This window comes from Panicum hallii, chromosome 1 (genome assembly GCF_002211085.1).
Source record: "Panicum hallii strain FIL2 chromosome 1, PHallii_v3.1, whole genome shotgun sequence".
In the NCBI taxonomy this organism is placed as follows: Eukaryota; Viridiplantae; Streptophyta; class Magnoliopsida; order Poales; family Poaceae; genus Panicum; species Panicum hallii.
Genome location: NC_038042.1, coordinates 6,047,688 through 6,060,628, shown reverse-complemented (window position 1 = coordinate 6,060,628; position 12,941 = coordinate 6,047,688). Strand labels below are relative to the sequence as shown.

General features: G+C 47.8%; 2 protein-coding genes across 2 annotated transcripts; both read left to right on the top strand.

Moving 5' to 3' along the window:
- The first annotated feature begins 6,872 nt into the window (after positions 1-6,872).
- Positions 6,873-7,420, top strand: LOC112895214 (non-specific lipid transfer protein GPI-anchored 2-like). Its single transcript, XM_025963149.1, has 2 exons — positions 6,873-7,272; positions 7,374-7,420. The coding sequence occupies exons 1-2, from the start codon at positions 6,873-6,875 to the stop codon at positions 7,418-7,420; spliced, it is 447 nt and encodes a 148-aa protein (XP_025818934.1).
- Positions 7,421-10,529: 3,109 nt separating this feature from the next.
- LOC112895205 (non-specific lipid transfer protein GPI-anchored 2-like) lies at positions 10,530-11,355 on the top strand. Its single transcript, XM_025963136.1, has 2 exons — positions 10,530-10,914; positions 11,324-11,355. Exons 1-2 carry the CDS (start codon positions 10,530-10,532, stop codon positions 11,353-11,355), a joined length of 417 nt encoding a protein of 138 aa, XP_025818921.1.
- The last annotated feature ends 1,586 nt before the right edge of the window (positions 11,356-12,941 follow it).

Below are 12,941 nucleotides of genomic sequence, written 5' to 3'. Positions count from 1 at the left end.
TGGAATGGATTGGTTAAGCCGACACAATGGTCTCATAGGCTGTACTGACAAAGTGGTACACCTAACAAACCCCGAAGGAATACAAGTGATCTGTCATACCTGGGATAGTAAGTTTGACCCAATGGTGTTTAGCATGGAAGCCGAGCCCTTAGAAGGAGTCCCGGTAGTAAACGAATACCCAGATATTTTTCCCGAGGAACTTCCCGGTATGCCACCAGACAGGGATATAGAATTCGTCATCGACCTTATTCCTGGAACCTCCCCCATAGCTAAGAGACCCTATAGGATGGCAGCCTCTGAGTTAACAGAATTAAAGAAGCAACTAGAAGAACTGCAACGAATTGGCTTCATTAGACCAAGCTCATCGCCATGGGGAGCCCCAGTCCTATTTGTCAAGAAAAAAGATGGGAGTATGAGGTTGTGTGTAGATTACCGGGCACTTAACGAGGTCACCATTAAGAACAAGTACCCCCTCCCCAGGATTGATGACCTGTTCGATCAGCTAAAAGGAGCCAAGTACTTTTCCAAGATCGATCTAAGGTCAGGATATTTTCAGCTCAAGATTAGAGAAAGTGACATCCCTAAGACAGCTTTTGTCACCCGCTACGGGCAGTTCGAGTTCACCGTAATGTCCTTCGGACTAACCAATGCCCCTGCCTATTTTATGAAGCTCATGAACAAAGTATTTATGGACGAGCTGGATAAGTTTGTCGTAGTCTTTATCGACGACATACTTATCTACTCCAAGAGTATTCAGGAACATGAGCAACATCTGCGGGTAGTATTGGAAAAGCTGAGGGCACATAGGTTATATGCCAAGTTCAGCAAGTGTGAATTCTGGCTGGAGAGAGTAGCTTTCCTTGGTCACATTTTGACCGCGGAAGGCGTAGCAGTGGACCCAGAGAAGGTCGAAGCAGTTTCCAACTGGCAGCGACCGACTAACGTTAGTGAAATCAGAAGTTTTCTTGGATTAGCCGGGTACTACCGGAGATTTATCGAGGGATTCTCTAAGATAGCCCGACCCATGACGGAACTTCTTAAGAAGGAGAAAAAGTTCGCTTGGACAGAAAGTTGTGAAAGAAGTTTTCAAGAGTTGAAACAAAGGTTGACAACCGCCCCAGTGCTGACCCTACCGGACATTCATCGGGATTTTGTCATTTATTGTGATGCATCCCGACAAGGATTAGGGTGTGTACTGATGCAAGACGGGAAAGTCGTTGCATATGCTTCCCGTCAACTCAGGACTCATGAGCAGAATTATCCGACCCATGATTTGGAATTAGCAGCCGTAGTGCATGCCCTTAAGATTTGGAGACATTACCTGATTGGAAATAAGTGTGAGGTTTACACCGACCACAAGAGTCTGAAGTATATCTTTATCCAGCCGGATTTAAACTTAAGGCAAAGAAGATGGTTGGAGTTGGTCAAGGACTATGACTTGGAAATTCATTATCACCCCGGGAAAGCAAACGTAGTAGCCGATGCCTTAAGTCGGAAAAGCTATGGACCCGAGGATGACCATCTACGCGAGGAAATGGCACGATTAAACGTGCACATTGTTCCTCGAGGTTCCAGCCAAGTGCTAAACGTTCAATCGACACTAGAGGATAGGATTAGAGAAGCCCAAAGCTCGGATCAGGAGTTAATGAAGATACGCAAGCAAACTGGAGAAAACAAAGCGCCAGGTTTTAGAGTGGACGATAAGGGAACGTTGTGGTACGAGGATAGGATTTGTGTACCCCAGGGTGGAGATTTCCGGCAATTAATCATGGACGAAGCCCATAACTCGGCTTACTCCATCCACCCAGGATCCACCAAAATGTATATGGACATAAGGCAAAAATACTGGTGGAATGGAATGAAAGCGGATATTGCACGATTTGCGGCACATTGTGATACCTGCCAAAGGATCAAGGCCGAACATCAAAAGCCGGCAGGATTATTGCAATCCTTGCCTATCCCGGTCTGGAAATGGGATGAAATAGGAATGGACTTTGTAGTGGGACTGCCCAGAACACAGAAAGGACACGATTCCATATGGGTAACAGTGGATCGACTCACTAAATCGGCACATTTCATACCCGTACGAACCACTTACGGCGGGGAAAAGTTAGCAAAGCTTTATGTGGAAAATATAGTAAAGTTACATGGAGTGCCTAGCAAAATTGTCTCAGATAGAGGAACTCAATTCACCTCTAGGTTCTGGAAAAGCTTGCATCAAGCCATGGGCACCAAGTTGGATTTCAGTTCTGCATATCATCCGCAGACGGATGGACAAACCGAGAGGGTAAACCAGATTATGGAAGACATGCTGAGAGCATGTGTCCTGACCTACGGAAAGGACTGGGAGCAGAGTCTGCCTTATGCGGAATTCTCATACAATAATAGTTATCAAGCCAGCTTGGGCATGTCGCCGTTCGAAGCTCTCTATGGAAGAAAGTGCAAAACTCCCCTGATGTGGTCAGAAGTTGGGGAACGTGCACTAGCAGGACCCGCGCTCATAAAAGAAGCGGAAGAAAAAGTAGCGGAAATCCGTGAGAAATTGAAAGCAGCCCAGTCACGACAAAAGAGCTACGCAGACAAGAAGAGGCGGGAAATAAGTTTCAACCCAGATGATTTTGTCTATCTCAAGGTCTCACCCATTCGAGGAACGCGAAGGTTTCAAGTACAAGGAAAATTGGCCTCTCGATACATCGGACCGTATCGAGTTCTGAAGAAAGTCGGAGCAGTAGCGTACCGACTGGAGTTACCAGAAGAAATGTCAGACATACACCCAGTATTTCATGTCTCGCAATTAAGAAGGTGTTTAAGAGTACCCGAGGGAGAACATGTGCCGGTAGAAACTATAGATCTACAGCCGGACCTGCGATACCAGGAAGTCCCGATTAAAATTTTGGACACTATCACTAGGAGGACACGAAACTCCGAAGTACGGATATGCAGAGTTCAATGGAGCAGACACGGAGTAGAGGAAGCAACCTGGGAACGCGAGGAGGCTCTAAAGAAGGAATTTCCCCATCTGTTTAGGAGCCAGCCGAATCTCGAGGACGAGATTCATTTAAGTGGGGTAGGTTTGTGACGCCCCGGAAATTTCAAATTTAAAACTACGCGTTAAAGTGTCCCGACCAAAAATTTACTCGTCATAAAACCCTAACCCTAACCGGAACGCTGTCCCGTTCCGCATCACTCGCTGACTTGCCGCTCACGCGCGACCGCCCGCCGCGATTAGCGCCGGCGCTCCTCGTGCAGCGCGCGAACCCCGCGCGCGCGTGGCCGACAGGCCGCAGTCACCGCCGCGACCGGCGTCGACACGCCCCCCCTCTCTCTCTTTCTCCTTTTCTTTCTCTCTCCCATTTCCTTTCTTTTCTTTCCTTTTCTTTTTCTCTCTTCCCTTTCTTTCTTTCTTCTCTTCTTTCCCTCCTCCTTTTCTTTTTCCTCTCCCCTGCTCCCGAGCGCCGCCCCTCCTGCTTGGCACTGAGCCTCGGCCCCTCCTCCCTCGCGCACGCACGCGCCAGCCCTCCTCCCTCGCGCACGCACGCGCCAGCCCCCCCCCCCCCGTGCGTCACGCACGCGCGCGTGCCCGTGCGCGCCGCGCGCAAGCCCCTGCCGGCCGTGTCACGACGCGCGCGCACGCGCGGCGCGTGGCCGAGCGCCGCGCCGCGCCGCCCGTCGCCCGCGTCCTCGCCCTGGCCCGCGCCGTACCGCGCTGTTCGCGCACGCGCGTGCCCGCCCCGGAACGCGGCCGCGCCGCCCGTCGTCAAGCCGTGCCGCCCGTCCGTTGCCCCCACGCACGCACCGCTCCGCCCCCTGGCCCGCCCGCCGCTGCCGCGCCCTTCCTCGCCGCTTGCGCCACCTCCTGTGCTTGCACAGCCCCTCCCCACGTGCCACGCTCGGCGCCCTCCCCGCCACGCCGCTACGCGACACGCGCGAAGGGCCGAAGCGCCATTAACGGCGCTCCGCCCCGGCCCCTGTCGCGCCTCGACCTCCACCACCCCGGCCGCCTATAAGAAGGGCCGAGGGGCGCCTCTAGCACCCCACAATCGCCGCCGCACGCCTGGCCCTTCCTCTCCTAGCCCACCACGCCGCCACACCGAGCCCCCGCACCCGCCGCCGCCGGCCTCCGTCGCCCCGTCTCCACAAGCCGTCCCGGCCCGAGGTGAGGCCGGGGATCGGTCCCCCTCGCTCTCCTCCCCCTTTTCCCCCACCCGCAGGGCCGCCGGGGACGGCTGGCGCCGGAGCTCCCCTCCCCTCTCCTCTGTTTCCAGTAAGGGGAGGAGGAAGAAGGTGGCCCTTTTATGCAAAACCCCCTGGCCTTCTCTGTTTTTTCCGAAAAGAATCCCCTTTTACGTGTCACTTTTAGTGGCAGGAACCCCTGCTCTTGGTTATTTAGAAAATAACCCCCCGCCGTGTAAACCAATGTCAAATAAACCCCTACGCCTTCCTAACACACCCCAAATAGTTCAGGAAATTACAATCAAGTCCTTTCTATAGCATAACTAATTACGAACGAGTCCCTAAACCCTGTTTAACCCCTGAAACCACCTTTAACCCGTCATTTTATGTGCGAAACGACCCCCGATCGACCCGAAACTTTACCACTCCATTTCTAGAGTAGTTCTAGCCATGCCATTAAGAAACCACCCGAAAATATTAACCCTACCTCCGTAACTAAATTATTTCCGATTCGAGCTCAACGATAAAAGCTTTTAGTTCTTGTGCTTGATTGTGTGTCTGTTTGTTTGCGTCGTAGGACACGGAGTGAACGAGGAAGGTCCCGACTGTGACCAAGCGAACGAGGACCAGTTCCGCGACCCCGAACCCGAGGGACAGTGCTTCGACCAGGACTTTCCGCAAGGACTTGACGATGGCAAGTTCAATTCCGCCCTTTGATGCATGTTTCTGTCCTAGTTTTTATAAACACAACCCAGTGGCCTGTTTTATAAAATTGCATGGTTTTGCGTGCTGGAAACCTGGTAGGATAGCCACCCTTGTTTGAAATAACCATACTTTGACCGCCTGATTTATAAAGAAAATGCGTGGGTGTGGGAAGGGATAAAAATGTGGTTTCGAAAGATGAGTCAGACGGGGTGGATGGCATTTCTGTGTGAAATGCCGTTGGTGTGCTCGTACCTGTGTGGTAGGGCAAGGAAGGGAGATATCCATCCTGTCACCCCTAAGGACCGAGTTGATGTGACATCTCACCTAGCTTCTGGTCGTGCGAACCACTTGACCGTTGTATGGGCAACGGCTTAGCATAAATCCCACTAGTTAGTCTGATAGTCATCAGGAGAGCTGAGAGCAACGGGTGATCAAGGAGAATTGATAAGCTCTGTGTGACTTATGCCCTGGTTAAACCTTGGAGATAGGTCGAATGACCCCTTGATGGATCCCGTGATGGCTAGTCAGGTCTAGCTAAGGTGGGTAATGGCTTTGTTGGGATCTGCACCGGCACTAAGGTGTTCGTGCTGTGGTACCCCACCTGTGGGTAAAGTTGCACACCTCTGCAGAGTTGAAAGTCTATTCGAATAGCCGTGCCCACGGTATTGGGCAAGTTATGGTGTGGTCACATAACTAGTGTTTCTCTTTGGGAATGGTTGGGCTGGCGTGAGTTGTTTGGAAAGTGTCCGGCAGGTGTGCCGTGTGCTACGGCGGACGGGGAGTCCGGTAGCAGTTTAAAACTTGGATCCTGTGTGGATCAACACCGTGTGCTCCTTGGTACAAGAAAACTCGTTTTAAAAATGCTTTTAAAACAACCCCTGCATACAACAGAGTTTTTCGCAAATGAACCATAACCTTATCCTTGGATTGTCCTGTGCATTAACTTCTGTTATACCCCTCCGTGGGTGTGATTGGACTTGCTGAGTACGTCTGTACTCACCCCATTCTTACTTTTACAGTGGAAGACCCAGATTATGTCCCCGAAGACAACGAGTAGAGTTTCGTCCTGCACCCAGTCTTGCCTGTGGTTGAGGCCACCGTTGGATTCCGCATGGCGCAAGACTCTGATGATCCTCTTTTCGTAACTAGTGTAGTGGTGTGGGTTTTAGTTGTAATCCTCGCGATAGTGGCGCTTCACTGCCCATTACCGCGCAGAGTTGTACGGTGATGTACCATCTGATGTAATAAAAGTGTTATCAGCCTCCTGAGACTGATAAATCGACACTTTTAAGTCTTCCCTGATGGGGGACGCTTCACTAGGCAAATATGTTCGTGCGTTGCTACGAACAAAGTTGGTATAAGTATCGGATATGTATAGTTGTCCGTACTTAATTTGTGGGGATCTATGTGATCGAGTCATGGATGGAGAACTGGTCCAACTCGCATACAGGATGGACTAAGGTCCACCTTAGACCAACTAAAAATTTAGATTAAAACCTTGCTTGCTTTAGAAATATATAGATTAGTTATATTCAATATGGACCTTTAGGTTAGTCCGCACGTAAATCATCGTAAGATTTAATAGTGTATATTATTTTTCCTTTTTTAATTAATATGATAATTTCTAGACCCTCACCATAAATATGATGGCTTATTTTAACTACGCTGTATTAAGATAATAGATTTAATATGCACGGAAGCATTTATTCAAAACTTATCCCTAGTCTTTTTTTCTATATACAGTATCTCATTATTAAATGAGAATCTGCCCAGAATATTCCTGACCTCAGTAACTCCCAAACAAACAGCCACGATCACATGTAAATCACCAAAACCTAACCAATTTTTTCTGCCCGGTTGCCATTTAAACAAGAAATATCTCTGGCCGCGCTATATAAACACATAGACCCGCATGCTGCATGCCCATATCGCCGCGCCGGCCATACACGCACCAAACACATCCACGCACAACAACAGCCGCCGCCGCCGCCGCCATGGCATCTTCCAAGCTCATCGCCGGCCTCTTCCTCGCCCTGGCTCTCCTGGTCGCCAACACGCCGCAGCCCTCAGGTGCCACCAGGGCCGAGCCCACCCCGTCGCCGGCGCCGTCATCGAGCCTGTCAGAGCCGCCGGCGACACCGTACTGCATCTCGTGGTTCATGGTGCTGACCCCGTGCATGGACTTCCTCACCGACGCCAGCGTGGCCGAGCCCTCGAGCGGGTGCTGCAAGGGCCTCGAGTGGGTCGTCGACGCCGCGCCCATGTGCCTGTGCTACGCCAGGAACGGGGAGATCGACAACCTCATGCCGGCGAACACGGATTTCAGCCGCGTCGCCGACCTGCCGTCGACCTGTGGCGTCACGTTGCCAGTGGAAGCACTTTCCGAGTGCGAGAGTAAGTTGCATTTATACGTATGAGCGTCTAATTTAAATCATGATTATTTTTTCTTGTGTTGCATTCTAATCTAAGATGAGTTTTTTGTTTCGTCTTTACAGCTGAACCGGTGCCACCGTTGATACCTCCTAGTCCTCCTGCCGCATAGGTATTTTTTTTAATTTTCTTCTCGTACTTTTGGATCTAGCAGTTTTTATCGTATGATGCCAGGATTAGCGTTCTGATTCTGATCAAACCATGTATGCGTTTACGTTTTGCAGGAAAACTATCAGTAGCAGCAGGCGGTTGAAGATTAGTGGATTGTAAAGTTGCAGTGTCTTAGGAAAAAAAGAGTTACCTTAGTTACGCAGTGTGTGTTAGGAATTAGAGTATTTAGGGTCATCTAAGATAAGATTACCGCACCTCTTTGTGATTTCTAATTGTGTTTACATGTGTCACATTGGCACCTCTCCCACGTGATTTCTAGTTGTTGCTTACATCTCGACTGCAAGCCCAAACTGAATGTAGCTTAGAGCATCTCCAAGAGTGCTAAAAAACAGTCATAATAATTGATTTTGCGTATGAAGCTGAAAATCAGTGCTCCAACAGTGGCTCAATTCTATACCTAATTTTTTCGCTTGCCCAAAACCAGCCCAATCCTGAACCAGATATCCGCCGGCGCTAGCTACTCCCAATCCTGAAATTTGCCGCCGATGCCCGCCAATTCTTCGCTTCCCGTGCGCCTCCCCGCGTGTTTCCCCACCACGTCGCCAATTTTTTGAGCGAGCACCAAGATAGCCTGCCAAGTGCCAAGGGAGCCGCCATCGTGCCCCGTATCTCCTTCCAGCACGCCTTGGGCAACCAACGCCGCCTCCCATCCTTCCAGTATTACCGTGGCCCTCTTTCCCTCCAACCAGCTCGTGGGATCCCTTCGTCGACGGCGGCAACTCTGGTTCGGCTTTGCGTCCCTCCCCAGCGCTCTCCCTTAAATCGAATTTCCTCCTTTCAATTGACCACCATCAAGGATGCAGGTTCCATCCGTCCACCGGCCAGATCCCCTTCATCGTCAACGTCAGCTCCGCTTTGTACCGCATCCCATCCCCTAACACTCTCCCTTGAATCGAAGTTGCTCCTGCCAATTGACTGTCGCTAGTTGCTGGATCCCCTCCCTGTACGGTCTCTTCCCGGTAAAACAACCGATTCTACCATTTATTTGAGTTCGGCCTGCATTTACATCCCTATATTTTGGTGCAGACTGAGAATGACTTTGCACAATTTCAGCAGAAGAACACAATTTCAGCAGCAGAAGAATAAGCTCGTCATCATCGTCCGATGATGATTCATCCAATAAACTTTGAAACAGCGATGGACCGCGACTCATCTGGCGAGATTCCCTTGGTCACGCACTTTGCGCCCCTGAATGCTTCGATGATGTGCGTAGCTAGCATCAGTCCTAACTTTGGCCAATTAATCTACTAGATCTATAGCATCTACGAGATCAATAGCTAGACGGCAGAGTCTAGAGGGCACAACATGATTGGTCAAGGGATACAGGCGGACCTAGTAAAAAAACGGAAGACGCTGAAGCGAGAAGAAATATCGGCAAGAGAAAGCAGCGGTCGCGAATCTTCCCGTGAGAATAATCAAGACTGGACCCACCTTTTGATGATGTGTCATCATTTAAATATTTTTGGGCAAGTATTTTTTGGGAACTGTTGGAGGAGGTGTTATTTTTCACTCCCAATAATTTTTGGCAAAGTCTCAAAACCTGTTTTTCTTACTCTATTTTTTTGGCACTTTTGGAGATGCTCTTAGGTCCCATTTGGATCAAGTGCTAATGGATGCGAGTGCTAAACTTTAGCACTAGCTTATTCAAATGAAAGTGCTAATAGAGTAGGCTAAATTTTAGTCAAGACTCAAAAACTTTATCATATGTATAAATACTAATATGCGCTAAAGTTCAATACTCAACTTTAGCTCCTCCAAACATGCCCTTATTTATATATAGAAAACCTCAATAACGATCTTTAAAATATATTTAAATTGCACGACTCTAATATATTTGACAGTAAACAGATTAATAGATGAATTTTCAAAAATAATCTCTTCACAGAAGAGTACATAAGTACCTCTTGCATATACACGGTCAATTTCGTAGTTTTCTTTTTCTGTTAATGAATGGCAAATGCTAGGTTTTAAAAAGCAAAAAAAATCTGAACAATGTGGCGCGAGTATCCCCTAATATCATTCAGATTATTTCCATCTCCTTAATATTTTATTGTTTAAAGTTAGTTTGCATGGAAAACTTTGGATTGCAGTGTCGGTTGATGTGCCTCCTTTTCCAATTCCCCAAATCTTGCAAATTGTAGCGATTAATATTAGTTTGATATATCCTTTTCTAGTCTAGGACTGTTGTACGATGAACAATTTCATCAGTTCTAGTAAGAATTTTTCTTTTACATAACTAAACCCCTAACGAATTGAGGGTCAACTGCATCATCAAATCAACTACAAAATCGGATATTTAGTCCTCTCACATTTTAGAAACCACTTAAATAACCTCCGAAATGGTTTATTTATTTAGTGATTTTGCCACGTTGACACGCTGAGATGACCAATATGTTGAGGTGAACATTAAATTCAGATTCTCTGGGCCGGCGTGGATGAAGCCTAAGGCTAATCACAGTGGGAGGTTTTATATCCCTATTTCCAAGAACGCCACATCAGCTTGGGGGATGAATGAAACACTATGCCTCAATGGAGAGTTTCATTTCACTGTTTCCAAAGCTAACCAATTTAATTAAATGCTAGTTGATCTATTGGCGCACGGGATCCCCATGAAATAACGGCGGTCACAGTGGTCGTTTCACGCCATTTCCAACGTCTTGGAACGAGTTAGCAGAGTGTCATGGGGATGAAACTGGTTCCTTCTCTTCCCTCATTAAATCAGTGCCACATCATCAAAAATGCTGATGTGTCATGATAATTAATGCCATAAAATTCGCCATGAAACCACCATTGTGATTAGCCTAAAGGAAGGACCCAATCAGGCAATACTACCTAGGACCGAGCCGACGATCGAAACGCTTACGTACCAATCCAACAAACAGCTAGCAACACATCTAATTAAAATCACCAAAACCTAACTAATTTTATCTGCACCGAATCATTTGAACAAAAAATCTCTCTAGTTGCCGCGCTATATAAACACCTAGACCCGCATGCTACATGCACACATCGCAGCGCCGCCCATACACGCACAACAGCCGCCGCCGCCAATGGCATCCTCCAAGCTCATCGCCGGTCTCTTCCTCGCCCTGGCTCTTCTGATCGCCACCACGCCGCAGCCCTCGGGAGCCACCAGGTCCGAGCCCACCCCGTCGCCGGCGCCGTCATCGAGCCCGTCGCCGTACTGCATCTCGTGGTTCGTGGGGATGAGCCCGTGCATGGACTTCCTCACCGACGCAAGCGTGGCCGCGCCCTCGAGCGGGTGCTGCAAGGGCCTCCAGGGGCTCGTCGACGGCGCGCCCATGTGCCTGTGCTACGCCAAGAACGGGGACATCGACAACCTCATGCCGGCGAACACGGATTTCAGCCGCGTCGCCGACCTCCCGTCGACCTGCGGCGTCGCGTTGCCGGTGGAAGCACTCTCAGAGTGCGAAAGTGAGTTGCGTTTGTGCCTGACTTGAATCATGTTTGCTTGCATATACGTATTGCTTTAACGTGGAACGCCCCTGTGTTCCACGTTTCGGGAATGGGGAACATTTTCGTTCCCGCAGTGTAAAAAATTCATCCCAAATGCTATTCCCCGTCCCCCGTTCCTCGTTTCTCGATCCGTCATTCCAAGAACTCTGGTGACTATGATATAGCATCTAATCTAAGATGAGTTTCTGGTTTCGTCTTTGCAGCTGAACCGGTGCCACCGTTGATGCCCCCTAGTCCTCCTGCCTCATAGGCATAGGTATTCATTTGTTTTTGCTTTCATACTTTTTGATCCAGCAATTGTCATCGTATGATGCCAGGGTTAGTATTCTGATTCTGATCAAAGCATGTATTCTTTTATGTTTTGCAGGAAGACGATCATCAGTAGCAGCAGGCGATTGAAGGTTAATAAGTTCAGTTTGGAATAGATTAGATTAGTGGATTGCAAGATTGCTGCGTCGTCTTAGGGAAAGGAGTTGTACCTTACTTACCCAGTGTGATAGGAATAAGATCGAGTTAGCTTTTGTGTCAGGAGCATCTGTTAAATGATATGATCGATAATATAAGTTGCTCTCTTTAGTTATTTATCGGGTGTGATTTGAATTCTGGTAACCAAATATAAGATTACGCTACGCCGGCACCTCTTGTGATTTCTAATTGCTTACAGTGCGGATTAATTAGAACCTCACGTGGTTTCTAGTTGCTTACCTGTGCGTGGTTCGTTGGCACCTGCGATGATTTCTAATTGCTTATATGTATGTGGCGGATTGGCACGAACCAAGTGTAGCTTAGTTATTTTTCTTGTGGTATAAGCTATTTATCTGGATTCGAGTTTATTAGACTCATCATGGGCGCTCTTATTTTCCTCCAAGAATGAATGATGCTATTCATTGGTAGGTGACTGTTCTGAGTTTGTCAAATTTAAGATGGTCTGCTTACCGAACCGTTTCAGGGTGCCGGCGTACTGTATTTATAGGGTAAGTGTGCGTGTGTGTACTGTATTTTGGAGAAAAAAGAAACGTCGAATAACAATATGCAAAACTATATTGAGACTGCACAACTCTACTTTATTTTATATTAAACAGATGTTATGACCGGCATACGATATAATACCAGCGACGTAACAAGCTCCATGGTGGCTAAGAGGGTCAGCATCGCAGGCTTCGTGGATAAGTTCATCCTTGAGATCTTTGCTAAGTTGTTAGGATCGTGTATGTGCTCGTTTGATAGGACATTTTTGTTTGTTAGCTTTGCAGATCGACTTGCGGCTTGATTTGTTTGGAGAGTATCTGGCCATCATAATAGTCAGATATTATCATTGTTATCGTTCAGCAACGCTTCCCGGCGAGGAACTGCAGGCAGCTCCGTCGAGCTGGGATCGGAGCGGGGAGCGAGCCTCAAATGAATACACGCAGATGCGCTGCGACGGTACAGATGGCCCTCTTCAGCTTGGTTTCTGTGTCAATGCTGCTTCCTGCCTTTTTTTTTACTTGGTACTTTACTATGAAAATCAGCTGAGGTGGAATCTGTTGAGGCGAAGGATTGGAACTGTCCTTATTTATTGTTTCGGAGACTATCAAAAGTTGTAACGCATGTTTACCCTTGTGGAATGAGGCCTGCTAATCCGCGCGCCAGGATCTCTGACAGCGGAGGATTTCATTTTTTGGCCGCAACTTTCTATACTTGAACAATTGTAATTATAGATATAATTTCACACATAACTTTTTGCACATAATTTTTGAGAGGTTAAAACCTCATCATAACTTTTACATATAACTCTTTCTTAACACCTTCTTAAGGATAATTTTTTGGTGCAACTTTTCTATACATACAATTTTAATTCATAGATTTTTAAAAAAAGCCTGTAGCGGATAATTTTTTAGCACAAATTCTATGGAGATGCTATCGGAAAAACTTTTTGCACAACCTATATTACACACAAGTTCAATATACAACTTCTAAACATATCCTCAATATAGTTTTTCGTA

What these genes read in the sequence shown, in the direction of transcription:
- LOC112895214 (XM_025963149.1), top strand. Translation starts at nt 6,873, where the DNA reads ATGGCATCTTCCAAGCTCATCGCCGGCCTCTTCCTCGCCCTGGCTCTC. An exon ending in AGCACTTTCCGAGTGCGAGA is followed by an intron (nt 7,273 to 7,373) that starts GTAAGTTGCATT and finishes TCGTCTTTACAG; the next exon opens with CTGAACCGGTGCCACCGTTG.
- LOC112895205 (XM_025963136.1), top strand. Translation starts at nt 10,530, where the DNA reads ATGGCATCCTCCAAGCTCATCGCCGGTCTCTTCCTCGCCCTGGCTCTT. An exon ending in AGCACTCTCAGAGTGCGAAA is followed by an intron (nt 10,915 to 11,323) that starts GTGAGTTGCGTT and finishes TATGTTTTGCAG; the next exon opens with GAAGACGATCATCAGTAGCA.